This window comes from Engraulis encrasicolus, chromosome 7 (assembly GCF_034702125.1).
Source record: "Engraulis encrasicolus isolate BLACKSEA-1 chromosome 7, IST_EnEncr_1.0, whole genome shotgun sequence".
Lineage (NCBI taxonomy): Eukaryota > Metazoa > Chordata > Actinopteri > Clupeiformes > Engraulidae > Engraulis > Engraulis encrasicolus.
Genome location: NC_085863.1, coordinates 2,851,984 through 2,879,044, shown reverse-complemented (window position 1 = coordinate 2,879,044; position 27,061 = coordinate 2,851,984). Strand labels below are relative to the sequence as shown.

At 46.2% G+C, this 27,061-nt stretch overlaps 2 protein-coding genes across 2 annotated transcripts in view; one reads left to right on the top strand and one right to left on the bottom strand.

The window, feature by feature from the left end:
* The window catches only part of zbtb20 (zinc finger and BTB domain containing 20), a 70,750-nt gene extending 64,804 nt beyond the window's left edge, over nt 1-5,946 (bottom strand). The window contains exon 1 of the mRNA XM_063202712.1: nt 5,165-5,946. The gene's annotated coding sequence lies outside the window, so the exon portion shown is untranslated. The remainder of the gene's footprint in view (nt 1-5,164) is intronic.
* A 7,050-nt stretch (nt 5,947-12,996) lies between these two features.
* On the top strand, nt 12,997-24,057 carry tex55 (testis expressed 55). The gene is made up of 4 exons (XM_063202295.1): nt 12,997-13,139; nt 21,357-21,516; nt 21,780-21,842; nt 23,981-24,057. The coding sequence occupies exons 2-4, from the start codon at nt 21,367-21,369 to the stop codon at nt 24,026-24,028; spliced, it is 261 nt and encodes an 86-aa protein (XP_063058365.1). The 5' UTR covers nt 12,997-13,139; nt 21,357-21,366; the 3' UTR covers nt 24,029-24,057.
* Nucleotides 24,058-27,061: the final 3,004 nt, after the last annotated feature.

Below are 27,061 nucleotides of genomic sequence, written 5' to 3'. Positions count from 1 at the left end.
TATCACTAATTCGCCTTAGATTGTTTTCTGTGTTGCGCAGTGTGTTCATTAAAAGAAAGCAGTGAAAACGAGATCGAGATTTCTGTATGCTATGCCACATTAACCACATTGCCACAAAATGCAGATTTTTAAAAAGTAAAAGAAGAGTAACATTCCGATCAAACGCGACGTCAATGGAGTGTGCAATACCTCGGTTGCATGTTCAGAGTTCACAGCAGCCACGTCGAGATGGATACACAACTCATAGATATTACTACATAACTATCCTCTTAACTGTTGAATATAACCAGATAAATCTCTCCTCTTAACTCTTAGATATTACTACATAACTATCCTCTTAACTGTTGAATATAACCAGATAACTCTCTCCTCTTAACTCTTAGATAGGCTATAACTAGATAACTATTCTCTTTACTCTTAAATAACTAGATAACTAACTCTCCTCTTAACTCTTCCCAGATGGAATAAAAGCCGTCTAGATTACCCGATAGCTCTTGTCTTGAATCTCCCCAGATGGGCTACAGGCGCAAGGTGTCCCAGGTGTGTCTGGCCAACGCCAATGCACAGCCTAGGTCATATTTACTGACAGAAATGGGGAATATTTTCATTTCAGCGCTGGATGGGAGAACATTTGTTTGAAAGTCGTTAAAAAGTCTACGTTAAAAAAAAAACATTACATCTGGAATAAACATGGACAGCTCGTCATTGCCAAGCCAGTGTGGCGCGCGCTGTCAGTTTTGGGGGGGCGAGCACCCCCAAACTAGACGCGAGAATCGTAACTGAAACTAAACTGCCTCGTGGCCTTGTCGTCACCCTCACCGGAGGTATCCGGGGTAACGGGGCTCCGATAGACCACCCGAGCCCATACCGATATCCCTATACAGTCACGGGAGACCTACGGGGTTAAGACTGCAACATTCCAAGCCTACGGAGTGCCGACTCCATAGAAGACCCGATGTTTAAATAATCAGAGGGAGAACATTTCATTTTAAAACAGAAACACCGGATAATCTCAACGGTTTGCAAATTATCTACGAGTATTTCCACTTCAAGAGCATTGGCATGAACAAATAAATCGATAAGTATACATGTTTACAACCAGTCTTATAAAGCCTAGACTAACGTGCAGAATGCGTCACCTGCACAAAAGTGCGTGCCCACCGATGCCATTCCACCTCAACGTGTTGGAGAATGCCAGTAATTAACAACAAAATAACAAAGCAATAACATAACACAGTACCCAGACCAAAGCCCATCCGCAATGTACCCCTCACCTGGCGGGAAAGACTCGTTTTATTTCTGCATTCGTGCCCACCTGATACACAATGACACGCCAAAAAGAAGGCAAGTCGCATGTAGTGTCCTACTGTACATGTCGAGTCACTCACATCTGGGGCTGCGTCCAGACTGAAGATTAAAGTACATAGGTTTGTATCCCACAGGTTTCTGAGCCTGCCTTACCCATTGTAGTCTTTTTTATTATTATCCTTTTACAGCGGTAACGTTTTTAATCTGCTTGTTTGTTTGTGTTGTCCTCTTATGTCCTTTTTTGTCTCCGAGACTAAATTCTCCCTGGTGGAGAGACTAATACAGAAGCCTAACCTCATCTAACCCAACACACACACACACACACACACACACACACACACACACACACACACACACACACACACACACACACACACACACACACACACACACCTAACAGAACCGGACAGTGTCCTGCACCTCCACCTGCTAAAGTTACTCGTTGTCGGGAGAAATATTTAGAACGGGGGGCAGCGACCCCAATCGCAGGTGCACATCACCTTCCTAAACACCGACTCTCTCTCACTCTCTCTCACACACACACACACACACACACACACACACACACACACACACACACACACACACACACACACACACACACACACACACACACACTTTCCCTCTCACACGCACACTCACTCACACCCCCCAAATATTAGAGGGCCGATTAGATCACGAGACATTTTAGAAACCGAATAAAGCACAAACAGCAATACGCAACGTCACGTGCAGATGTTACTCTCGCAATTACGCACAATCACGAAGAATTCACTACAATCAAACCAATCGTTTGCCACTCGGAGCATACAGTAATTACACCTTAATAATGTTCACAAAATGCCACATCTGAGACATGGTTATTTGAAATACAAGTCTACTTCATTGTTCATTCACTGAACATGGTCTGACATTTTGTTATTAAAGAGACGTTTTTATTGCACGGATATAACATTTGATGTGTGTGTGTGTGTGTGTGTGTGTGTGTGTGTGTGTGTGTGTGTGTGTGTGTGTGTGTGTGTGTGTGTGTGTGTGAGTGAGAGAGAGAGAGAGAGAGAGAGAGAGAGAGAGAGAGAGAGAGAGAGAATGTGTGTGTCCCTTGGCATCTGAAATCCAAACCAACAACCAAAACATGGACCCAAGGCAGGCCGCTGCCAATGGACACAGATTAAATAAATGTGCCATATTAAAGGGGACGAGTGTGATTGTAATGAAGCTTTAGATGTCCTCACCAGCCACCAATCGATCATGCCAAGCACAATGCGCGCTAAACTCTGTGCAGAACACGATGTGCTGGGGCACATTATTTTCGTGTGTGTGTGTGTGTGTGTGTGTGTGTGTGTGTGTGTGTGTGTGTGTGTGTGTGTGTGTGTGTGTGTGTGTGTGTGAGAGAGAGAGATGAGTAAATCTGTGAAGCAGCATCTTATACTCTGTGCCCCTCACTCCATGTAGCACACACACACACACACACACACACACACACACACACACACACACACACACACACACACACACACACACACACACACACACACCGAGACAGCGGTTCATGAGGCGGTTCTCCTCAAATGTGAGATCTATTATGAATGAGTGTGCTGTGCTGTGCTGTGCTGTGCGCCATCGTCATAACCTACTTTAGTTCCTGTCGGTTCGGCGGGTGTAACCCGAGCAAACCCTCGTGCAGCCGTTAGTTAGGACAGATTCTGCCCACGTGAATGGCCCCGGTACCGGACAGAACACCATGCACGGCCCAACTTAGTGCGCGCCACTGCAAAATGTGTGACGCGAGATGTGTCCTCGGTTGACGTGTCTGTGTGCGTGTGTGTGGAGGCTATGTGATGTGATCACACTCCTGCAGCTAGGTCTCGGAGACCACACCGGCACGTGCGCCACCAGAGCTATGCAGGCGCGAGTCTGCCGTTACCCATGGAGCCGCCAGGCCACGGCGCGCACGGGCTATCTTATGGTGTTCATTTCACACGTGGAGACCATAGGGGCCTGTGTGAGAAGATAGTCCAATATAACTCTGTTGTGTGTTGAGCAATGTACTACTGTGAGTAAACTGCTGATAAGCAGGTCTCGTGGTGGCATCATCTACCTGGGCAGAGCGCGCGCCCTTGCCCGCTGCCCACCGGGCCGACCGGGGCCTACACGCGCTACTATGCAGCCTGCACGAGGGCACTTAACTACGGACACTCACCGACTGAACTGAAGGATTCATCATCTCAAACAGATTAGAGCCTTCAGCTCACCATTTAAAAAAACACCCGACAAAGAGACCAAAAAGCCCGTCTCTTCCCCTGCTAACAGCCTCCAGGAGAGGGCCGGCAGCTTGGCTTTGTATAAATACTCAGAAAATACTAAAGACTGCTCCACTGGAAATGTTTAGTCTCGTAGCTCATCTTAATAAATTGCTATGAAAATACAGCCAATGCCGTCCATCTGAAGACGCTTAAACAGCAGATGTAATTTGTAGATAGGCTATGCATTGACTCCGAGCTCTGACTGAGAACGTGCATACACACATGGCTCTTTTCTTTACAGAACTCTTAAAAACGTCTTTTGCAAATTAAGCTCAAGTGCGATGCCCGAAACACTGCGCTCCTCTGAGCATGGAGTAATATGTCTTTAGTAACATTAAGCACATCATCTCGATTGCAGCCTATATACTACAACATTTTATTTGCAAAGAAATACGAGGCCCGTCCGAAATATCCGCTGGGGAAAAGTTATTTGTACTACCAGTGACTCGCTTTCTGTTTAGCGAAAAAACAGAGTATCCATGTGGCAGCCTTAAAACAGAACACACACACGGTTTCTTTCTCCCTCAAACACACACAAACTGGAGCCTTTTGGGTTGGCGAGATCAGTGAGACAGGCCGGATTTCCCCCTTTACATTTCGGCAGGCTGGATGTGCTTCGTGTGTTCTTGTTATGGCAGATATTAAATATTGAAGGGACATTGTGTTTGGCTGGCTGTGTGTGTGAGGCTGTGTGTGCTTGTCTGGCGCCATGAAAGGCGATTGGCTCCATTCAAAAAGGCTCCTGATGGACAGCTGGGAACACCGTGACCTAGTATCGCAGACTATTTCATTAAGAAAAAAAATAATCCCATTTCACTACGCCGAAATGGCATGTTTCAATCAGACGTAGCCCTATAGCTTAGCGAGTGTATCACCGCTGTGCTGTGCTGTGCTGTACCGTGTGCCTCCCCTCCCTCCCTCTCCCCACGCAGAGATGTCACCTCGGGTCTTCTTGTCTCGCCTCAAACGGCCGAGCCGTCAGACTGCCGAATTTGGGCGAGTAGAGGCTCCAAAACGGACCTAAATGTCTTGCTGGCTTCCTCTTGCAATATTGCAAAATAGCCGAACGCGTGCAGCTCCATTTGTAGTGTGCTAAGCGCGAGGAGTATTGTTCCAAATGTGCGAGAAACAAGCTCCCAAAATAAAAGTTTACGCTTCAGAATTCATACGGTCTTTTCGGGGGAGAAGGCAGGGGAGGGAGGAGACGGCAATACGATATTATATCGGATGGAAATCTACTATCTGAGGACACAGTCGAGCATGTGTGTCTGATTTAAAAAATATATATATCGCCTGCACATCGCTCTTTCCGTAAAGTTTCGCAAACGTGGGTTATTTCGCCTGAGCGACGAAACGTGGAAATTGTCCTGTTGTTACCAAAGGGTATGGCAAGGCAAGGAAGCGCGTACGCGTTGAAACCAAACCGAGGATGGTGGCAGGTAGAAGGGGTAGAGGCAGGCAGACTCCACGCTGCCTCGCTCCGGGTGAACAACATCCAGTGGGTCTGTCTGGCTGGCTACTCGCATATTTGGGAGAGTAATCAGTGGTCCTACCTGCTTGTTCGGTGCTGGGGAATTCCTCTCCCTCCTTGGTCGCCTCTTGTTGTCTGGGGCCACGGCGTAAAATGCTGCTGCTATCCTTTCCTTTCTGTCTCTCCCGCGTCTGTCTCCAGGAACCCAGCCTGGCTTTCTCTCTCTCCTGGCCACTGGAGGTTGTAGGCTAGTTGGTAGTTTCTCCTCTGTCTTCGGGCTGCGTTGCCCACAAAAAAAAATAAAAATAAAAAAAAGACAAGGACTAGCTTATTTTGTGGTCCAATTTATTTCCCCCTCTGAGTTCTTTGTTGCTTCTTGTTTATTTTTATTTTTTTGTCAACAACAGGCTATAGATAATATCCTCTCCACACCCCCCAATTCTTTCTGTTTGTTCACAGTAAACCCATCTTTGCCTTTCCCTGTGTGTTTCAATCAAATAGGCGTGTTGGTGCATCCAAACTTTGCCAGCCCAAAACCCGAAAAGACCTCTCCGCTGTACACTCGCTCCCCCTTTTCGGCGAAATGGCCAGCCCCGCCTCCTTGCTGCACCCATTGGCCCAGATGTTTTGGCAACCACGCCTTCGTTGCCGTCTGTGTTTCGGGTAGTTGCGTCGTGGGAGCCCAAACTGGACTGTGTCGTCTGTCAATCAAACGCACTTAGCAACTTAGCTCCAAATCTCCCAGTGCGACCAGGAAGTAGATTAAAGTCACAAGAAAAGGGGGTTGATGTGCCGACCATCAGCTGAAATGTTCATAAAGTTTGAAGGTGACTTTATTTAGTTGGGAACTTTGCTGTTTTGAGTTGTGCCTGGACTTGCCACACTGCCCCAAAGCCTTCCACTAAGCCAGTCCAGATGCAGAGCTGAACAGCTCCTGCATTCTGTATCAAGTGAAAAGGAGGTACTAACCCATCTGTCAACTTGCTGTCACTTCTTATTGGTTATTGGGGACGCCAGTCAAGTCTTCTGGGCTCATGATTGGATGGTCCCTAACCCAAACAGGTCTCTTGGCGACAGGCAGCATGCTTGTTAGTACTTCGCCCCACTCTCCTCGTCTACGCATTTCTATTTCGCTTTATTTATTTCTCATACGTCCTGACTTGACCTCGGAATTGAAAAGAGTTGCACGAGGGGGGACGACAGATACCCAATCAGAGCGGGAAAAACGGACACCGCGAGCTTGCCAATTGGCGCTCAGACACAGCTCGCGCTCACGTTCGGACTGTTCAGCCTTTGCTGTCGGGAGAAAGACCCCAGCTACCCCCTGCCCCATTCCCACCCCCGCCCTCTTGTGTCTAGACAATGACAGGTGTGTGTGTGTGTGTGTGTGTGTGTGTGTGTGTGTGTGTGTGTGTGTGTGTGTGTGTGTGTGTGTGTGCTCGTCTAGACGGTAGGAAGAATAATCAGCCATCCTCTCTAATACAAGAAGAAACCATCTTTAATCTCCATTATTTGGCGACTCCGCCGCGAGTCTCTCATCGACACATCCACACAATAACGCATCGGAAAACAAGAGCGATTAATTATCTATCCAAACACATTATGCACGCGTAATTACGCAGAAATAACAATTAAAATCCAATAGAATGCCGCTTTAATATTTTGCGTCTGAGGGCCTGTGCTACATGCTAACTGCCCGGCGACCATGCTTGCAAATTAGCTGGGGTGGGGAAGCCATTTTATTTTAATAACGCGATATCAGAAAGGTCCATTTTGGGATCCGGCAGACAGTGAGTTTGATTCAGTGCTTTTGGTGCGTGATGACCTAGTTTCAAGGTTCCAATCGCAAGGAACTCTGGAGTGCAGCACAACATTTAATGCAAAACACCCCCGAACAATCGTCCTTTCATGACAAATTTTAAAAATATACAAATATAGGCTACGTTCTTTACACACTGGGGCAGTCTTCCGGGTTGAACAGCCCCCATTGCACGGGCTCCGCGCGCCCTCTATTGGCAAATGCGCGGGCTGACAAGTTCTTTCCGGTCCGCGGGTTCAGCTCGGGACAAGCTTCCCTCGTGTTTTTGGCCTACATAAGAAAATATGACCTAATCCAACCCTAAAGAAGTACACAGAATGAGAAAAATCCGCCTTCTGTTCTGTGACTAACCTAAAGCACGTTCGGCATTTTGTTGTGAAACGGACAAAAGCACGGAACGAACGTCGGCACGTGCAATGGAAGTGTTAGTTGTTCCAGGCTGGTGAACTCGGATGACCCGCATGCAGGCAGAGCAGACGGAACTGAACCGCCTGAACCCGCGTGCTGTTCTCCGCTTTTATAATCCCGGTCACTCCCGCATTTACTCATGAACACATCTGTCTGTTGTTCACTCCTAACCTGAATAGTGCCGTTCATTAGTCCTCAGGAGAAGTCTTTTATTCACAGGAAACGCAGAGTAAAGTAGGCCTACAGTAGCAGCCACAATGCAGAGTTGTATAAAGTAGGCCTAGAAGTAGAAGTATGTTTACCAATGTAATAGTGGTCTGTAGGCCTATATACTAATAGTAACCTATGCTATTACAAAGTTGAAACTAATAGTAATATCATGTTTGTAATTAAGAGTGCCACTCTGTCCACAAACTTGTGTTGGACAACACAGAGAGGCCATTGAGAAACCTCATCTCCTTTAAAGCTCCAACGCCACGAGACCGTTGTCAAAACCAAGCAGGGGAGAGCAGATATCTCCACTACTAGTCAAACAGCCCTGGCTGCCCACGGTCCGTTGAACACCTTTATCAGCATTCAACGTTGTACATGGCCAAATGGTGTGTGTGTGTGTGTGTGTGTGTGTGTGTGTGTGCCTTGTCTCGTGCTGTATCATTCTCTCTTCTTCTCTACACTCCTGCGCGAGACCTTCGCTCCACTGAGGCTGGAGATTGGATGGAGGCGGAGCAGCGTAGTCATAGCAACACCTGAACGCCTCACCTGTCTCTCCACACCTGAACGGAATAGAGTTGTCATAGCAACACCTGAAGGCCTCACCTGTCTCACCACACCTGAACGCCTCACATTTCTCCTGAAGGTTGGGTATAGGAGTAGCGTGGCCGTGCCACACCTGCGAGTGTCAGAGTGCTTCACCTGTCTGTCTCCCGTGTGAGGGTTGATGGAGCAGGCTTGTCATGCCACGCCCTTGGTGCCTGTTTCTATTGGGGGAGAGAATGTGGAGACTGTCTGTACTTACAAGTACTTAGGAGTGCACCTCGACAATAAACTTGACTGGTCCACAAATTCAGATGCACTTTACAGGAAAGGTCAAAGCAGGCTCTATTTCCTCAGAAGGCTGAGGTCCTTCAATGTCTGCAGCCAGCTTCTGCTTATGTTCTACCAGTCTGTCATGGCCAGCGTGCTCTTCTATGCTGTGACTTGCAGGGGTCGAAGCATTACGAAGAGAGATGCTGGACGCCTTGACAGACTGGTGAGGAAGGCAGGGTCAGTGGTGGGCATGGAGCTGGAGACTCTTACCTCAACAGCTGAGAGCAGAGCCCTGAACAGACTGGACTGTATTATGGATAATCAGCTACACCCCCTTCACACCACCTTCAGTAACAAGCTGAGTCTGTTCAGCCACAGACTCCGTGCTCTCACTTGCAGGACAGACAGGCTAAGGAGGTCATTTGTCCCATGGGCCATTCAACTGTTTAACAGCATACAGAAGAACACTAAGAAGGACGTCATTATAGGGGATTGGACTGCCTGATATGCCATAGCTGGCCCAGTACGGGAAACCTCTTGGCGTGTGTGTGTGTGTGTGTCTGTGTCTGTGTGTCTGTGTGTTTATTTATGTAGTTACTTGACACCTGAATTTCCCCCTGGGGATCAATAACGTTTCTCTACTCTACTCTACATTGTACATTTAAAATACATTGCAAACTATAAGAATAATTAATTTGCAATTTAACACAAAATGTGTGTGTGTCATGAGAGGTAGCAGGCTATTTTGATATTAACTGCAACACGCTTTTCTGCTCTCTGCTTTAAGTGTGTGTGTGTGTGTGTGTGTGTGTGTGTGTGTGTGTGTGTGTGTGTGTGTGTGTGTGTAACTGGTTAGTAAGATGGTGATAGCTGTGTGTGTGTGTGTGTGTGTGTGTGTGTGTGTGTGTGTGTGTGTGTGTGTGTGTGTGTGTGTGTGTGTGTGTGTGTGTGTGTGTGTGTGTAACTGGTTAGTAAGATGGTGATAGCTGTGTGTGTGTGTGTGTGTGTGTGTGTGTGTGTGTGTGTGTGTGTGTGTGTGTGTGTGTGTGTGTGTGTGTGTGTGTGTGTGTGTGTGTGTAACTGGTTATTAAGATGGTGCCAGCCGTGAGGCTTCAGCAACAGTACACAGTTACACTTCTCAGCTGCTTGCCTGCTGTAGCCTGTTATCATGACTGCCCCATGAGCTCCAGAGTAGCAGGACTCTGTGTGCGTGCGCGCATGTGTATGTGTGCTTGCGTGTGTGCCTGCGTGCTTGTGTGCATGTGTCCGTGTGTGTGTGTGTGTGCGTGTGTTTGTGCATTTGTGTGTGTGTGTGTGTGTGTGTGTGTGTGTGTGTGTATATATGTGTGTGTGGTGTGTGTGTGTGTGTGTGAGTGTGTGTTTGTGAGCTCCCGAGTGAGCGCCAGTGTAGCAGGACTCTGCTAATCATTAATCTGCTATTGCCTGCGGCGCACTGGTGGAAAAAACAACAACAAAACAACAGGATCTGACCAATCACTAACAGTCATGCCAACGCTGATCAACCAGGAGCAGTCATGGCCAACGCTGACCAACCAGGAGCAGTCATGGCCAAAGCTGACGAATCAGGAGTAGTCATAACCAACACTGACCAACCAGGAGCAGTCATGGCCAATGCTGACCAATCAGGAGCAGTCATGGCCAACACTGACGAATCAGGAGCAGTCATAGCCAACACTGACCTTCCAGGAGCAGTCATGGCCAATGCTGACCAATCAGGAGCAGTCATGGCCAATGCTGACCTATCACTTGTTTCCCAGCCTGTAAAGGGGGAGGGCTGGTGTGGCCACCTGACTGCTTTCCAAAGTCACCACATTCTGAAATGAGTTATCCAGACATTGCTAAATAATAAGTAAGGATAAAATAAACAATAAAACACATAATTCTCACTATGCACAATATATTTTATAGGGCAGCCGTGGCTTAGTGGAGGTGGGCTTTAGATCAGAGGGTTGCAGGTTCATATCCCACCCTTCCACTCCCTACCTCACTCCATCTCTGAGGAACCCTTGAGCAAGGCACCTATCCCCATATTGCTCAAGGGACTGTAACCAATACCCTGTTCTTAAAATAACTAACTTGCTTTGGATAAAAGTGCCAAATAAGTGTAAAGTACTGTATACTGTAGTATAGGTATAGCCTAGTTCAGAGGTGGTGTTATGGTACGCTGTATGTTAAAGGTACACTGTGCAGGAAATGGTCAAAAAGGTACTGCAACTATGCTGCTCTTTGAAACTGGGCTGCCTATTGCCAAATTCGATCTTTACATGAAAGTTTACTAAGTAATGAACTAATATTTTCTAGTAGAGTCCAAGTAGAGTCATTTTTGCAGCTACAAATGGCTTTTTTTGGAAATTCAAAATGACTGACCATGGAGAAGATCCCCCTTTTCATGTATGAAAAGTGCAATTTTTCCAGTCATAATGAATACTTAGAATTTGATGGTGGTGGTAAGTATTCATGAAAAAGGTAACATTAGTGAATGGGCAGCATGAATTCTGGAAATAAACAACTAAAAATCTCACACTATTCTGTACTACTTCCGTACTACAGTACAGTACTGTATTATAGGCCTATAGGCTACCATACTATATGTATAGTTGGTAACACTTAATTTTAATTTTCTCTTGTCTGCCACTAATGCATGCCTAACTGCCCGGGTAACTGACTTATATGACGTGTACAGCACAAATCAATCATTTGTAGGAATGTATGTATTCATTCACAAATGTCTTGTTCATTGACAATAAGGCTTTTTATATCTATATTGATAGTAAGGAGGATCTAGTAGGTCCATACATGCTTAACCCATGGTGTGGAAATCACTTATGAAGAAAACCCAGCAGTGTTGGTATCAATGCACTAGCTGCAGAGCACATGTTTTGGTATTTGGTTTCAATAATGATGTCTCTGGGACGTCTCAGACGTGCCCACGTTTCAAGATTTCCACATCTATGGCCTCGTTTATGTGGGACATTTAATTCAGAATTGCGTAACTCAATTTAATTCTGAATAAAGCTTAATTCCGATTGTAAAACGTCATGTTAACACTTCACAATTTGGAATTAAATAAAATTCAATGTAAACTCGACAAAACTATTCAATTCTGAATGATTAATTCGGAATTAAAATCGTCATGTAATCCTGTCCTATGACATCACTGCACCTCTTCCAGATTAAGGTAACATCTTCCACCTCTACTGGACTGGACTGGACTCTCTCTCTCTCTCTCTTTCTTTCTCTCTCTCTCTCTCTCTTTCTTTCTCTCTCTCTCTCTCTCTCTCTTTCCCTCTCTTGCTCTCTCTCTCTTTCCCTCTCTTGCTCTCTCTCTCTGTCACGCACGCACGCACACACACACACACACACAGACACAGAGAGTAGAGTAGAATAGCGTGTAGAGTAGAGAGTAACAATAAAGTTAGCCTACTCTACTCCACACACACACACACACACACACACACACACACACACACACACACACACACACACACACACACACACACAAGCTAATATGACAACATATTGGACAATTGGGCTTTTTGAGTCTTTGTTGGTGGCGTCATGGCATTGATCAAGGCTGCCAGTTGCAATGAAGAGAAATCTGGCAGAATTCAGCCCAAAAGTAGAGAAGCTGTAACCAAAACCAGCCAGAGAAACACATGCACACTCTCTCTCTCTCTCTCTCTCTCTCTCTCTCTCTCTCTCTCTCTCTCTCTCTCTCTCTCTCACACACACACACACTCACACACACACACACACACACACAAAAACATGTTATTTTACCTAGAAACACGCACGGACTGGGCATGTTATTTTCCTGAGGAAGCAAAGGAGACCAAGAGTGTGAAGTTGCTGGGCAACTGGACACTTTGGCAAAAACTAAATGACATAAAATAATTAATAAATACCAAAAAAAACAAATCGTAGCAGAGTGTGACTGGATAAACAGGTTTCAAGACCATCAATATTTTGGCAAAATGCACGTTCTCTTTGAGTCTTTCAAACTTTTTGTTCGGATTCTCATATTAATGTTAGGCCTATGTAGGCTGTGTTAATGATTTATAAACAGTAAACCGCCAGGTTTGCTATTTCCCAAAGATACACCATGCTGCTTCCGCTGTGTGTTCCGCAGGCTATGCATTGACCCGAGCTTGACATTTTGTTTCGCAAACACTCTTCCTTGCAACATTATGACCTTCCGCTAAAAAGCGATACTTTGTAACACAATCGTGCGGCTGGTTGATTCAGAATGTGGCGGTTTCCATGACCACAGTGGTCGGTGGAAGTTGGCTACTTGTAACAAGTGTCACTACACTACGAGCTGTCACGACTGGAACTAGAACAAGAGGCTAGTTTCGGCCTTTGAGGCGACAGATCGGACAGTGAGTAGCCTAGTTGTACAAGTCACGATCCCTGAACGTCTTTCCCCGCTCCCTACATTTCGCAACATCGCTTTCCGCTGCTCATGGCATTGATCCAAACACACGATTAGTCCCCGGAAGCTACCTTGAATCGTGTAAATTCCAGGGGCACTTCTTCCAGCGGTGACAGCGTGCGTGTGTGTGTGTGTGTGTGCGCGCGCGCGCGTGTATGTGGAAGGATAGTTTATGACGTGGTGACCATAGTAACGGGCTTTGTTTTCCGGTACAGTTCTATCTCCCTTGCCAACGATATAAGGAAAGTTGGAATGGTGTGGGTATGCACTGCAGGCACTGACAAACACTTGAGACATTCTCTATCGGTTTGTCAGTGAATATTTTCATCGGCCGTAGCCTGATCCCAAACGGTAAGACTGATTTAAAAGTAGAGGTAGTTAGCCTACATAATGCAAAAGGTGTGTATTTCTTTTTCGAATTAGTGCTGTGCACATATAGGTTGCATGGTGCACTATTTAATCCTGATCCTGGTGACACCAAGGGGCTGCATTAGGTCTAATGGTGAAAAGAAATAAGATGCCAAGTCGGAAGTGGATTAACCATGATGCAGACAGAAGTTTAGGCCTACCCTTGGTGGGAGATCATGTCTTTGGACACAAAGCCTAAATCTCTGGATGTTTCACAGGTTTCAAGTGCTTCACAAAATGAAAATAAAAATTAAGTATAAAATAATAGGCTACTGCTCTCACAAATGCAATGGGCCTAAAAGAGCCCAGGGTGACAATGAATTAGGTAAAATAGGTAAATTATGCCGGGGCCTTTGCAAAATAAACAAACAAATAAATACATTTAATACGATAAAATGAAAATATAAATGAAGTGTTAAGACAGACTTTAGGAGCCATTGAGGATTCACCAATAGGCCTAGATGGGTGGAAATGAATACATCAGGTTATATTAGTGTTCAAGACAATCAGAGGCAAGGAATATTCATATATTTGGGAACATAGGGCAGGGCCATTGAGAGTATATAGAATATATTACTGTCAATGGGCACTGGGCAGGACACTGTAAGTTATGAAATGAAAGCAACATTCTCTGATATTTTTTTATTATTGCGAATTAAGTATTGAATTAGTGTCATTATTGCGAATGAAGCATAACCTGATACCCTCATTATTGCAAATGAAGAGTTGGCTGATCTAGCCATGTTATCTAATGTTCTACTTCATCACAGCTGCTCTCTTAGATCGCTGTGTGATTGTGGTTGATGTCATGATATGTCACTTCATCAAAGCCAGGTTACTGTCCTCAGGCCCGCCGACAAGGGGGCACAAAGGGGTATGTTGTCCCGGGCCCAGGGAGATAAGGGGCCCAGAATTGGGTCCCCAATACATTGTATGCATTGGGTAGGGGCCCTTTCTGATGGCTTTGTCCCGGGCCCAGCAAAAGCTGTCAGCGGCCCTGACTGTCCTAGTCAAGTCAAGTCAAGTAGGTATTATTGTCAATTTCTTTACATGCACTGGTCATACAAAGAATTTGAAATTACATTTCTTGCTTTCCCATACAGACATAGACTAATCTAGGTAAGGACATAGACAGTATAGACATAGACAGTACTTATACATGGACTTAAGACAGTGTGGACATAGACAGTGCTCATACAGACATTTAAAGTGCAAGACTGGACAACAGAAGACTTGTAGAGGACATACATTAAGAGGTATTGTTGTGCTTTTGTGCTTTTCCTAAAAAAGTCCTTTATAGCGTTCTGACATGGTAATAGTAGCATTTTGAAGAAAAAAAAAATATATATATATATTAAAAAGGTCTGTCAAGTACACCAGCAGCAGTGTGTGTGTGTGTGTGTGTGTGTGTGTGTGTGTGTGTGTGTGTGTGTGTGTGTGTGTGTGTGTGTGTGTGTGTGTGTGTTTAGTGCAGGTAGAAGGTGCGGTGTGCGTCTGTGTGTGTGTTCGTGTGTCTGTGTGTGTGTGTGTGTCAGTGTGTTTATGTTTGGGTTTAGTGCAGAAAGTGCAGTGTGCTTGTGTGTGTGTGTGTGTGTGTGTGTGTGTGTGTGTGTGTGTGTGTGTGTGTGTGTGTGTGTGTGTGTGTGCGCATGTTTTGAGTTAGTGCAGGTTGAAAGTTCAGTCATAAGTATAGTAGTGCAGGTGGAATGTTCAGTTGCAGATATGGCGGTGGGGGATGGGGGGGGGGGGTTGGGGGGGGGGGGGGGGGGGCTTGTCAGTGGCCTTGCTGGCTAGAGGCTGACAGTGGAGGGAGAGTGGGTTGAGTGTTCAGCATCTTGATCGCTTGGTGCATTGTGCTGCTCGCCAGCCTGGTGGTACGGGAACGGAGGCGCCTGTACCTCTTTCCAGAGGGCAGGAGGCTGAACAGTTTGTGTGCAGGGTGGCTTGTGTCTTTGATGATCATCAGTGCTTTCCGGGTGAGGCGTGTGGTGTAAATGTCCTGCAGGGAGGGGAGTGGTACTCCAATGATCTTCTTCGCTGTGTTCACAACACGCTGGAGTGTCTTCCTGTTTTTCTACGTGCAGCTTCCTCCCCACACTGTGATGCAGTTGGACACGACGCTCTCTATGGTTCCTCTGTAGAATGTTGTCATGATGGAGGGTGTAGCACTTGCCTTCTTTAGTTTGCGCAGGAAGTAGAGACGCTGATGGGCCTTCTTCGCCAATGATGTAGTGTTGGTGGTCCAAGAGAGGTCGTCGCTGATGTGCACTCCAAGGAACTTGGTGCTGCTCACTCTCTCCACAGCATCGCCGTCGATGGTCAGTGGTGGCAGTTGTTTTTGGACCCTTTGGAAGTTGACAACAATCTCCTTGGTCTTGTTGACATTCAGCAGGAGGTTGTTGTCTTTGCACCATCTGGCCAGCAGGTCTACTTCTTCTCTGTAGTGAGTCTCATCGCTCTTGGTGATGAGGCCCACCAGTGTTGTATCATCCGCAAACTTCACTAGATGGTTAGTGCTGTGGGTCGTTGTGCAGTCGTGTGTCAGCAGCGTGAACAGCAGGGGGCTGAGAACACAACCTTGCGGAGCCCCCGTGCTCAGGGTCAGGGTGCTTGAGGTGTTGTTCCCTACCCGTACTGCTTGTGGTCTTTGCATCAGGAAGTCCAGCAGCCAGTTGCAGAGGGAGGTGCTGAAACCTAGTTTGTCCAGTTTTCTGATGAGTTGTTGTGGTATTATGGTATTGAATGCTGAACTGAAGTCAATGAACAGCATTCTCACATATGAGTCTTTATTGTCCAAGTGGGTGAGGGCTGGATGGAGGGCAGAGCAAATTGCATCCTCCGTGGATCGCTTGGCTCGGTATGCGAACTGGTAGGGGTCTAGGGTGGGGGGTAGGGTGGCTTTGATGTGTGACAGGACTAGCCGTTCGAAGCACTTCATGATTATGGGCGTCAGTGCTACAGGACGGTAGTCATTGAAGCATGATGGTGATGATTTCTTCGGCACAGGTATGATGGTAGCAGCTTTGAAAAGTGATGGGATGACTGCTTGCTACAGAGAGATGTTAAAGATGTCTGTGAAGACATCCTTCAGCTCTTCTGCACAATCCTTCAACACTCGGCCTGGTATGTTGTCTGGGCCAGCTGCTTTGCGTGGGTTGATGGTGGCCAGTGTCCTCTTAACACTGGCAGAGGACAGGTAAAGGGGTTGATCATGGGGGGGAGGGGGAGTTTTCTGTGGGTGAGTGTCATTTTGTGCTTCAAAGCGGGCAAAGAAACTGTTCAGGTCGTTTAGCAGAGAGGTGTTGTTGTCACAGCTTCGTGGTCCTACCCTGACATACCCATAGTCTGGGCCGGATTAAGATGGCCTGGGGCCCCTAGGCTACAGGTCACAGTGGGGCCCCCAGATTAAGATGGCCTGGGGCCCCTAGGCTACAGGTTACAGTGGGGCCCCCTGATTAAGATGGCCTGGGGCCCCTAGGCTACAGGTTACAGTGGGGCCCCCTGATTAAGATGGCCTGGGGCCCCAAGGCTACAGGTTACAGTGGGGCCCCCTGATTAAGATGGCCTGGGGCCCCTAGGCTACAGGTTACAGTGGGGCCCCCTGATTAAGATGGCCTGGGGCCCCAAGGCTACAGGTTACAGTGGGGCCCCCTGATTAAGATGGCCGGGGGCCCCTAGGCTACAGGTTACAGTGGGGCCCCCTGATTAAGATGGCCTGGGGCCCCTAGGCTACATGTTACAGTGGGGCCCCCTGATTAAGATGGCCTGGGGCCCCTAGGCTACATGTTACAGTGGGGCCCCCTGATTAAGATGGCCTGGGGCCCCTAGGCTACAGGTTACAGTGGGGCCCCCTGATTAAGATGGCCTGGGGCCCCTAGGCTACAGGTTACAGTGGGGCCCCCTGATTAAGATGGCCTGGGGCCCCTAGGCTACAGGTTACAGTGGGGCCCCCTGATTAAGATGGCCTGGGGCCCCTAGGCTACAGGTTACAGTGGGGCCCCCTGATTAAGATGGCCTGGGGCCCCTAGGCTACAGGTTACAGTGGGGCCCCCTGATTAAGATGGCCTGGGGCCCCTAGGCTACAGGTTACAGTGGGGCCCCCTGATTAAGATGGCCTGGGGCCCCAAGGCTACAGGTTACAGTGGGGCCCCCTGATTAAGATGGCCTGGGGCCCCAAGGCTACAGGTTACAGTGGGGCCCCCTGATTAAGATGGCCGGGGGCCCCTAGGCTACAGGTTACAGTGGGGCCCCCTGATTAAGATGGCCTGGGGCCCCAAGGCTACAGGTTACAGTGGGGCCCCCTGATTAAGATGGCCTGGGGCCCCTAGGCTACAGGTTACAGTGGGGCCCCCTGATTAAGATGGCCTGGGGCCCCTAGGCTACAGGTTACAGTGGGGCCCCCTGATTAAGATGGCCTGGGGCCCCAAGGCTACAGGTTACAGTGGGGCCCCCATGGAGGGTCAATATACATAGACAGTGTCATAATTACGAGTTAGGAATTTAGAATTACATGTCTGCCAACTGTACAGTACTCAACACCACAGGTCACCATTCTGCAATTTTTCACTTTTGGTCTTTCAGGGTCCCCCTGGCAGGTGGGGGGCCCTAGGCTGCAGCCATATCTACCCTGTGCGCTAAGTTAATCCGGCCCTGCCCATGGTAGCCTCTTACTGCAGACGAGCCGGTGAATGGGCCTGTTCACTCTAAAGTTGCTGAAAAGATCTGCATCATAACAACAACATTGCTATGACTTTACAGAGAGCCTTAAGTAACAGATTAAGACCATTTTGGTGACAGTCTGGTTAAAACGTAGCTCTGTGATAAGGGGTTAGTGTGGTGTTATTGTGTTCTCCGTGCTAATGTGGTAGGCTATGTGTTACCTGGTTGTGCAGTGGAGATTTTATGTTTTGCTATGTCGCAGGCAAACAATAACCTGATTCTTGCCAGCTGTGTTTCGCCTTTGTCTTCACAATACCCTCTGGGGACCGACCCCCTTCAACCAGCATGTTTTCGAAGGTCGCTCCTTATGAAAAATCGTTGCTTGTGATTGGATTATCAATCTGTCCGTCATCTTTACCTACGGGCCACTTCAGCCACTCACGTTGAACTCGACCCGTGACACAGCTGAGAATGACAGGTGGAGGAAGAACCACAATACTGCCTGTCTATACAAGAACCACAATACTGCCTGTCACTCCAGAACCATAATACTGCCTGTCTAGTGTCTACACACTCCCGACAGTCCTGATTGCCTCACTCGTTCAGCAATATTTCTTGTGATTTTTTTAACGGTCCTGAGATGGTTCCTGGAGGAACGCCCTTGCGTGTAGTTTGGTGATGGGCAGCCAGATGGCGCTAAGGCAGGTTACAGGTTACAGCCTGTAGTTTGGTGAAAGGCAGCCAGATGGCGCTAAGGCAGGTTACAGGTTACAGCCTGTAGTTTGATGATGGGCAGCCAGGTGGCGCTAAGGCAGGTTACAGGTTACAGTCTCTCAGGACGAGCTCCATTGCAGAATGTTTTGCTACATTGCAAACAAGGCGTTTTATCAGGAAACTGTAACTTACTGTACAGAACAAACTGTACAAAACACAGCAAAACCTAACTGTATTCACATTGCGCCTTTGCGCCATTCCACTCCTTCGAGCACTCAAAAGGCTTTAGATTGTATGGCCTACTTAAAAATATCAAACTTAATTTAAGTTCTTGACGTTGTTCAAGTCTTGCCAAAGATTCCAAGGCGCACTGCTTGATAAAGTTAAAAAGCCTTCAACCCTTTGAGGAGATAAGTGATTAGAATTTTGCTAAGATTTGAGTTCTCATGATGATGTTATAAGGACTTTTTAACACAGACTTCTATGGAAGCTGTAGAATGGAAGGCTTACAAGCAGCACGATGCATCAAGCAATCAAGATACTGAACACTCAACCCACTCTCCCTTCACTGTCAGCCTCTAGCCAGCCAGGCCACTGACAACGCTCCCCCCCTCATCCCCACCACCATATCTGCGACTGAACATTCCACCTGCACTACTACATCTGTGACTGAACTTTCAACCTGCACTAACTCAAAACATACACATGCACACACACACACACACACACACCCACACACACACACACACACACACACACACACACACACACACACACACACACACACACACACACACACAGCACACTGCACTTTCTGCACTAAACCCAAACATACACACACTGACACACAACTCATACTCACACACATACACACACACACACACACACACACACACACACATACACAGGTACACACACACACAGACACACACCGCACTTTCTACCTGCACTAAACACACACACACACACACACACACACACACACACACAAAACACATACAAACACACACACACACATACTGCTGCTGGTGTATTTAAATAAAAACCTTTTTTAATTATTTATTTCTTCAAATGCTACTATTACTATGTCAGAACGCTATAAAGGACTTTTAGGAAAAAGAACAACAAAATACCTCCTCTTAATGTATGTTCTCTACAAGTCTTCTGTTGTCCAGTCTTGCACTTTAAATGTCTGTATGAGCAATGTCTACGTCCATACTGTCTATGTCCATGTATGAGTACTGTCTATGTCTATACTGTCTATGTCCTTACCTAGATTAGTCTATGTCTGCATGGGAGAGCAAGAAACGCAATTTCAAATTCTTTGTATGACCAGTGCATGTAAAGAAATTGACAATAAACTTGACTTGACTTGACTTGAGAATGTTCAAGTAAAATTCTAGAACTGGGAGAAAATCCTTCCTCCTCAGGGCTGACGTGTCGCGATAAGTGTCTTCTTTAGAGCCTATCCACTGCTTTCATTTGTATGCCTCACATTCACACACACACCAGTGGCAGTAGCTGCTACACAGGGTACTGCCTCGCCACCAGGAGCAAGTTGGAGTTAAGTATCTTGCTGAAGGACACATCAATGGGGTCAGGCAGCGCAGGGCCCAAACCTGCAACTTTCTGGTTGCCAAACACAGAGTATTTCTCAAAACCTAGTGCAGTGCACTTCCAAGTGTATCAGCCTAATTAGTCACACCTAGTTATTGGATATTCCATAGAGTTCACCAAAGGGTATCCAATCACTGGGCGTGACTAATTAGGCTGATACACTTGGAAGTGCACTGCACTAGCTTTTGAGAAATGCCCACAGGCTCCTCTACCACCTGAGCCACAGTGATTGACTTTACCAAAGAAAATGGAATCTTGTACAAGAACGACAACTAGCTGGTGTGGCCAGGAGTGGCACTGCAACTATGTTATCGCAGCCAAGTAAATAATGAATGGGTGCCAATGGGGCTGTACGCTTCTCTTAGAACTATCTGCCCGTGTGATTTTTTCCCTGGAAACAATGAAGTCGCGTTCGATAGATATGAGTAAGTGAAAGCATTTGCCGACACGTTTGCATCTTGTCAAGTGTTAGATTCGTGAAAATGACCCTTATTTCAACTATAGCAATGACATAACACGTGACAATCGACTTTACGGCACTACACCATTTGTTTTGTAGTTTTAAGTCTGACTTCAGATGTCGATGTGTTTAAAGTTATGTTAGGATTGTTGCGGACACCTGTTATTTATTGCATTTAAGGTGGTGGAAAAGCGGCATGTGTACATGGGGTAAAGGAAATGACTGCGCTCATCCTTAAGAATTTGGGCACCTTCAATTAACATGTTGGACGGTGGTGGGGGTTGAGGTGTGTGACCGTAGATGTCTCTGCTAGGAGGATCAGTCAGAGTACGTCTCTCGTCAGCTCTGGTCGTGAATAGTCGCAGAGATTCCTCAGCCAGCAGGTATTAGCCGAATGCTAGCGTGTTGCAGGACAAAACTAACACGTCTTTGGGAGAACAAAGCCATGTCAGGAACCTTTAACTTCACTTCTAATACAACTTCCATGATAAGGTACAGAATGTGCACACATCTTTACAAACCAGAGAACAGAATCGTCACAAATCCCTGCTGAGCCATTTAGCCCAATAGGCTCCCATTCATCTTTTACTTGGCTGCGTGCGCCAACGGGGCTATAATGGGAGCCAATGACAGACGCCTATCTCATAGCTTAGAACATTTCTGACTTTACTTAGTAATTACTGTGACATGATTGGCTTGTGTGTGGTCAGGTGGGCAGGCATGGCCAATGAGAAGGTGCTGATCACGGAGCCGGATTCGGTGGGAGGAGCCGAGGGCGGGGCCACGGGCCAAAACCCCACCCCCTTCACAGACCCCTACGAGAGGGCGGTGAAATACATGGAGAAACACAACATACTGCAGATATTCCAGGTACACACACACACACACACACACACACACACACACACACACACACACATAGACGCACAATATACTGCAGATATTCCAGGTACACACACACACACACACACACACACACACACACACACACACACACACACACACAATGGACCTGTTGCTTCCTGCTGATATTCCTGGCACTAATCTCACCGCTGAGCTGAGTGTTGTTGTTGTTGTTGTTGTTGTTGTTGTTGTTGTTGACACATTGTTGGTGTTGTTTTGTGCTTTTGCAGGACATTACGGAGAAACTGGTGTACGAACGCCCCGATGACCCTCTACAAGCCATGCTGGAATGGGTACACACACACACACACACACACATAGGCCTGGGTATTGATTGACAATTTTCGGTACCGGTTCCATTTCCGGTTCCTTCGTTTCGGTTCCGGTTCCAGAACGGTTCCATTTTCGGTTCCTATTTTATTTATTAAACCTGCAGTTACCCAAAGTGGCCAGTAGATGGCGTAACGGGTCTGTAAATCATGAGTTTCCCTGCCTGCCACAAGGCGGCGCTCATCGTGACTTAAGCAATGGTGGGTTAAAGGCATTTAATTCTATACAGCATTCATGATTAATTGCATGCTGCAAGTTGTCCTCTCGGGATGGCTTGGCAAGTATAATAAACGGTTTTGATACTGATAAATGTACTCATGTCTGATTAAAATTGTTCTGCTGTACGGTGCAACTTCACTTCTGGTACCAAGCGTGCCTGACATGATTTTTTAATGTAGCCTACGCTACCCAGTCTGTCGACAGCTTACCAAAACAGAGACCCAAGATTGCCACTTTCTAGTGGTAAAAACAACCTGTCCTTCTCCTACAGACATGTGTTAGGGCTTGTTCGAAAGCTGCGAATCTTAGCTTTTTACAGGTTTTTACGGCACGTTTTTATGTTCTTTCAATCAAAAGTTATTGAACTGTAAGCGGCCGCTGTTTCAAATGAAAAAATAGCGCTTTCCAACCTTTTTTTTTTTTTATCTCGTCATTTTTTCCCGAACAGCCAGCGATCTCCTTAACCTAGACCTACAGACATGTGTTAGGGCTTGTTCGAAAGCGGAGATTCTTAGCTTTTTACAGTTTTTTACGGAACGTTTTTATGTTCTTTTAATCAAAAGTTATTGAACTGTAAGCGGCCGCTGTTGCAAGTGAAAAAATAGCGCTTTCCAACCATTTTTTTATCTCGTCATTTTTTTCCTAACAGCCAGCGATCTCCTTAACCTAGACCTACAGACATGTGTTAGGGCTTGTTCGAAAGCTGAGATTCTTAGCTTTTTACAGTTTTTTACGGAACGTTTTTATGTTCTTTCAATCAAAAGTTATTGAACTGTAAGCGGCCGCTGTTGCAAGTGAAAAAATAGCGCTTTCCAACCATTTTTTTATCTCGTCATTTTTTTCCTAACAGCCAGCGATCTCCTTAACCTAGACCTACAGACATGTGTTAGGACTTGTTCGAAAGCTGAGATTCTTAGCTTTTTACAGTTTTTTACGGAACGTTTTTATGTTCTTTCAATCCACAGTTATTTAACCTTAAGCGGCCGCTACTTCAAGTAAACAATGGCGTTATTCTCCAGCCGGATAGAGAGGAAATCTTTTTTGTCGCTGTGTTCTTTGTTCGCTCGAATTAAACCGACGGTCTAAATAGGCTACATTTGTACGTCCCCAACACAAGACCAGTTATTTCTAAGTTAGCTCTTTTCATGGAAAAACATGTTTCCAAGGAGTCAGAGACATCTTCCTGAAGAGTCGAGGTCATGGTTGAGGTTGACGGTATTGCAGCAGGCATAGTTGAGGTTGACGGTGTGTAAAGATGAACTCTCTGCACGCAAGTTAATCGAATGCAAGAGCAGGTGTTTGAACAGGTTGGATGTATTGCCATTCTTGCATGATATTAGTTTATCGCAGATATTGCAGCGCGCTCCTTCCTTATCTACTTTCCTGAAATATAGCCACGCTTTCGACGGCATGTTTTTGTTTCTCAAGTAGTACAATCAGCTGGTTGAAAATCAGCTGTCTTATCAATTGTTTAGCCTAAATGAGGTGCGAAACGGGAAGAGGAGGAGCGTGGTCAGTTTGTGACACTTGTGGTTGGCTGAAATGGCCGCGTGCTTAAACACACATTTGATGGCTCTGACTGTCAGACTTCAGGAACCGAAACGTGGAACCGACAGACAAGGCACGTTTCGATGCCAAGTAGAACCTTAACTTTTAATTCGGTTCCATCAAAGAATTGAATTTCGGTACCCAGTCCTACACACACACACACACACATGACCCTCTACCCTGGCGGCGCCCCCGGTTGGAGTGATGTGTGTGTCGGAGTGGTGTGTGTTTGTGTGGATGGGCAACCAATTTATAGTAATAATCACCATTTATTACTGTGTGTGTGTGTGTGTGTGTGTGTGTGTCTAACGTCTGTCTTGTTTTTGTTTTGAAGGTGCAAACCAAGATCAAGGAGAGGGAGGAGGCCAAGACACCGGAATGAAATAAAATGCAGAAAATTGGGCAAGAGGATGAAGAGATGAAGTCTGTTTCTTTCTCTTCAAATGGTGTAGAGTGCCATAGAGCTCGAAAGTGACGTCACTTCCCCCGATTTCATGGGACCTCAACGGCGTTTTTAGCCGAAAATCGTAGCATGTAATCCAATGGCGGTATTAAAATGATATTTCGATCCCCTTCGAGTTGTGCCACGAGCTCCATATATGTTGTTTCTGATATTTTTGCTTAATTTTCCGTACGAACCCCCAAACTTTTTAGAAAGCTGTGTTTCTTCACATTTTTCATGCCGACGGCCTCGGAACAAAACATTGATGCTTCTGCATGAATAATCTTTATCTAGCCTCTTAAGGGCCGTACACACACGTCGCTACTAGTTACTCGCTCAGCGGATGAAGTCAATAGAATGTCGATGTGTTCCAGCGAGACTCGCAGGCGAGTAGGCGAGCACTGTACAAGCGATGCGATGTGGGCGGATTCCGAGTTGAAAATATTTGATCTTTGAGCGAGGCGAGTAAGCGAGTAACCAATTGGAATGCAGAGTTCGGTACTTCTCGCCTGTTCATTGGCAGTTAAAGCCGCGGGAACTTTCAGTGAACGTTCCATGAAAGAGTGGCGAGTAGGCGAGCAAGCGAAAAGCTAGCTTTGAGTGTGTACGCCGCTTTAAACAGCATATTTGTAGCCCAGCGCATATCATGACTGAGATCAGAAGATATTTACTCGCTACCATGTTGTTAGATGCTCAGCTTAGGTCCCGTGAAACTAAGGGGCGGGACTTTTGAGCTCTATAGCTGCAAGGATGTATTATCCCCTGCCAGCCTGGAAATAGTATATAACCATATGGTCCCTACCATCCTGTAATTACTATATATGGTCAGCTATGGGTCAATGGTTAGAGTGCTGGCCTTTAAAGGAACAGTTCACCCTTTTTTGATTTTCACATATTGCTGTATTTCCAAGCATTGTTCACGAACGTGCATGTCATTTTCTTCTCTGTTTTTTCAGTACTCAGATTTATTGGATCAGAATTATTAGCATAGCTTAGCATAAACACTGGAAGTAAATGGGCAGCATTAGCATCAAGCCACAAGTGATAACAGGACGGGATTAAATAGCTGTTTTGCACTCTGGTGAATTTTGCATTCATTTTAAAGTAGTTTGTAATTACATTTTATGATGTTTTGTTTGTAACCCATAGACTTGCATTGCTACTCTTAATTTGGCTGTACTGTTAAACTAGTTAAACCACACTGCTCCAGGGTCTGTAACCAATACCCTGTATCTTAATAGCTGTAAATCGCTTTGGATTTATAAAAAAGCGTAAGGTAAGTGTAAAGTAATGAAATGTAATATTGCAAACTGCGAAATTACAATGCATGAGAAATTACAACGCATTCTGGGTTAGAACTGTGTCATCAGTTAGATGGGATTAGATGGGATTAGATTGTTGTTGTACCAACAGCTTTACTGCCCTCTTCATGGTCAAACAGGTTTGCTCTTCACTGTGTAGACCAGGGGGTCGTTTCTCGACAGTGCCTTTGCTAACGACGTTAGCCATTTTGTTCGTTCTTAAGACCAACGTTGTAACCAAGGTCTTAAGTCGCTCGTAAGACAGTCTTCCGGTTTGGTCTTGAGTTGGTCTTAAGTTGTTCTTAAGTTGTTCTTAAGTTGTTCTTGCTCCTGACATTTCAGCGTCTTGGGGCAGGTTCATGCAGAGTTCAAGTGACAGTGATTGATTACTGCCACCAAGTGCACAAGCGTCTAACTTTTACCACACAAAATGTCCAATGATTAGACAATTTTAAATATATTTGGTTGTGTATGCCGTCTTCCTGCCAGCAAGTCCTTACGTCCAACGTAGGCCACAAGAAAAATAATTGCCATTAAGAGCATTGTGCCTGAAGATGTGCAGGAAGATTGAAAGGTGCGTCAAACACAGTAGGCTACACATGACATCTTTATGAAAGTCGTTAAATAGCTGTGAAGACAATCATGCCCCCAAAATCCACCCCAATAACCAAATGTCGCTGTACATATCACTGCACAATAAAATCGCGCCAAATAACTTCGCAATGGCGTCAGCCACACGGTCCACTGTCACTGCGCACGAGGGAGAGGAGGCAGAGAGTTGTGAATATGCCCGAATTGGATGCGCGCGCACGCGCACACACACACACACACACACACACACACACACACACACACAGTGAGAGAGAGAGAGAGAGAGAGAGATGAGTGGAAGTGGATATACTGGATATACTGTTGTGCAGATAAGGCACCTGCGCTTAATTTAAAATTCAGCCGAAATGGATATGTTACCAGTTACCACCAGCAAGTGAGAATTAGGATAGTATACTGTACATGCCATCACGCTTTCACCGGCCATTTCTGTGTAGTTATTTGGAGTGATTATGCTACAGTGATATGAAGACCGACATTTGGTTATTGGGGATGGATTTCGGTGACATGATTGCGTTGACAAGTATTTAACGACTTTCATGGAGATGTCATGTGTACTGTGTTTGACGGACCCTCCGTGCATCATCCCTTCCTGCACATCTTTACGCGTAAAGGTCATAATGGCAATTGTTTTTCTTGTAGCCGTTGCGCATAAAGACGTGCTGGCAGAAAGACGACAAACAGACAAATATTTTTTTGTTATTATTTCTCGACTCCTTTCAGTTATCATTTCAAGCAGCATTGAACTGTCCACTCTGTGTGGTTGTTCAAAGGGAAATGACTTAACTTGGTGCCCTCTCGCACTGAAGAGCGCAATGAAGGCATCCCTCGGGGTATCCACAGTTGAAGCCTTTTTAAAAATTACTTCAACTACAGTAAGACCGCGCTTTCTCCAGCAACCACCTTCACAGCTGTCCCTCCTTTCTTCCATCGTCGTAAAAAGCCCCAAGCAACCAGTTCGTCACTTCAAGGTAGAGACATGGGTAACAACGTAGGTTACACATATCTGACCCAAAACAGAGACCCAAAGACAGCGCGACATATCAGTAGCGCGCGCGCGCGT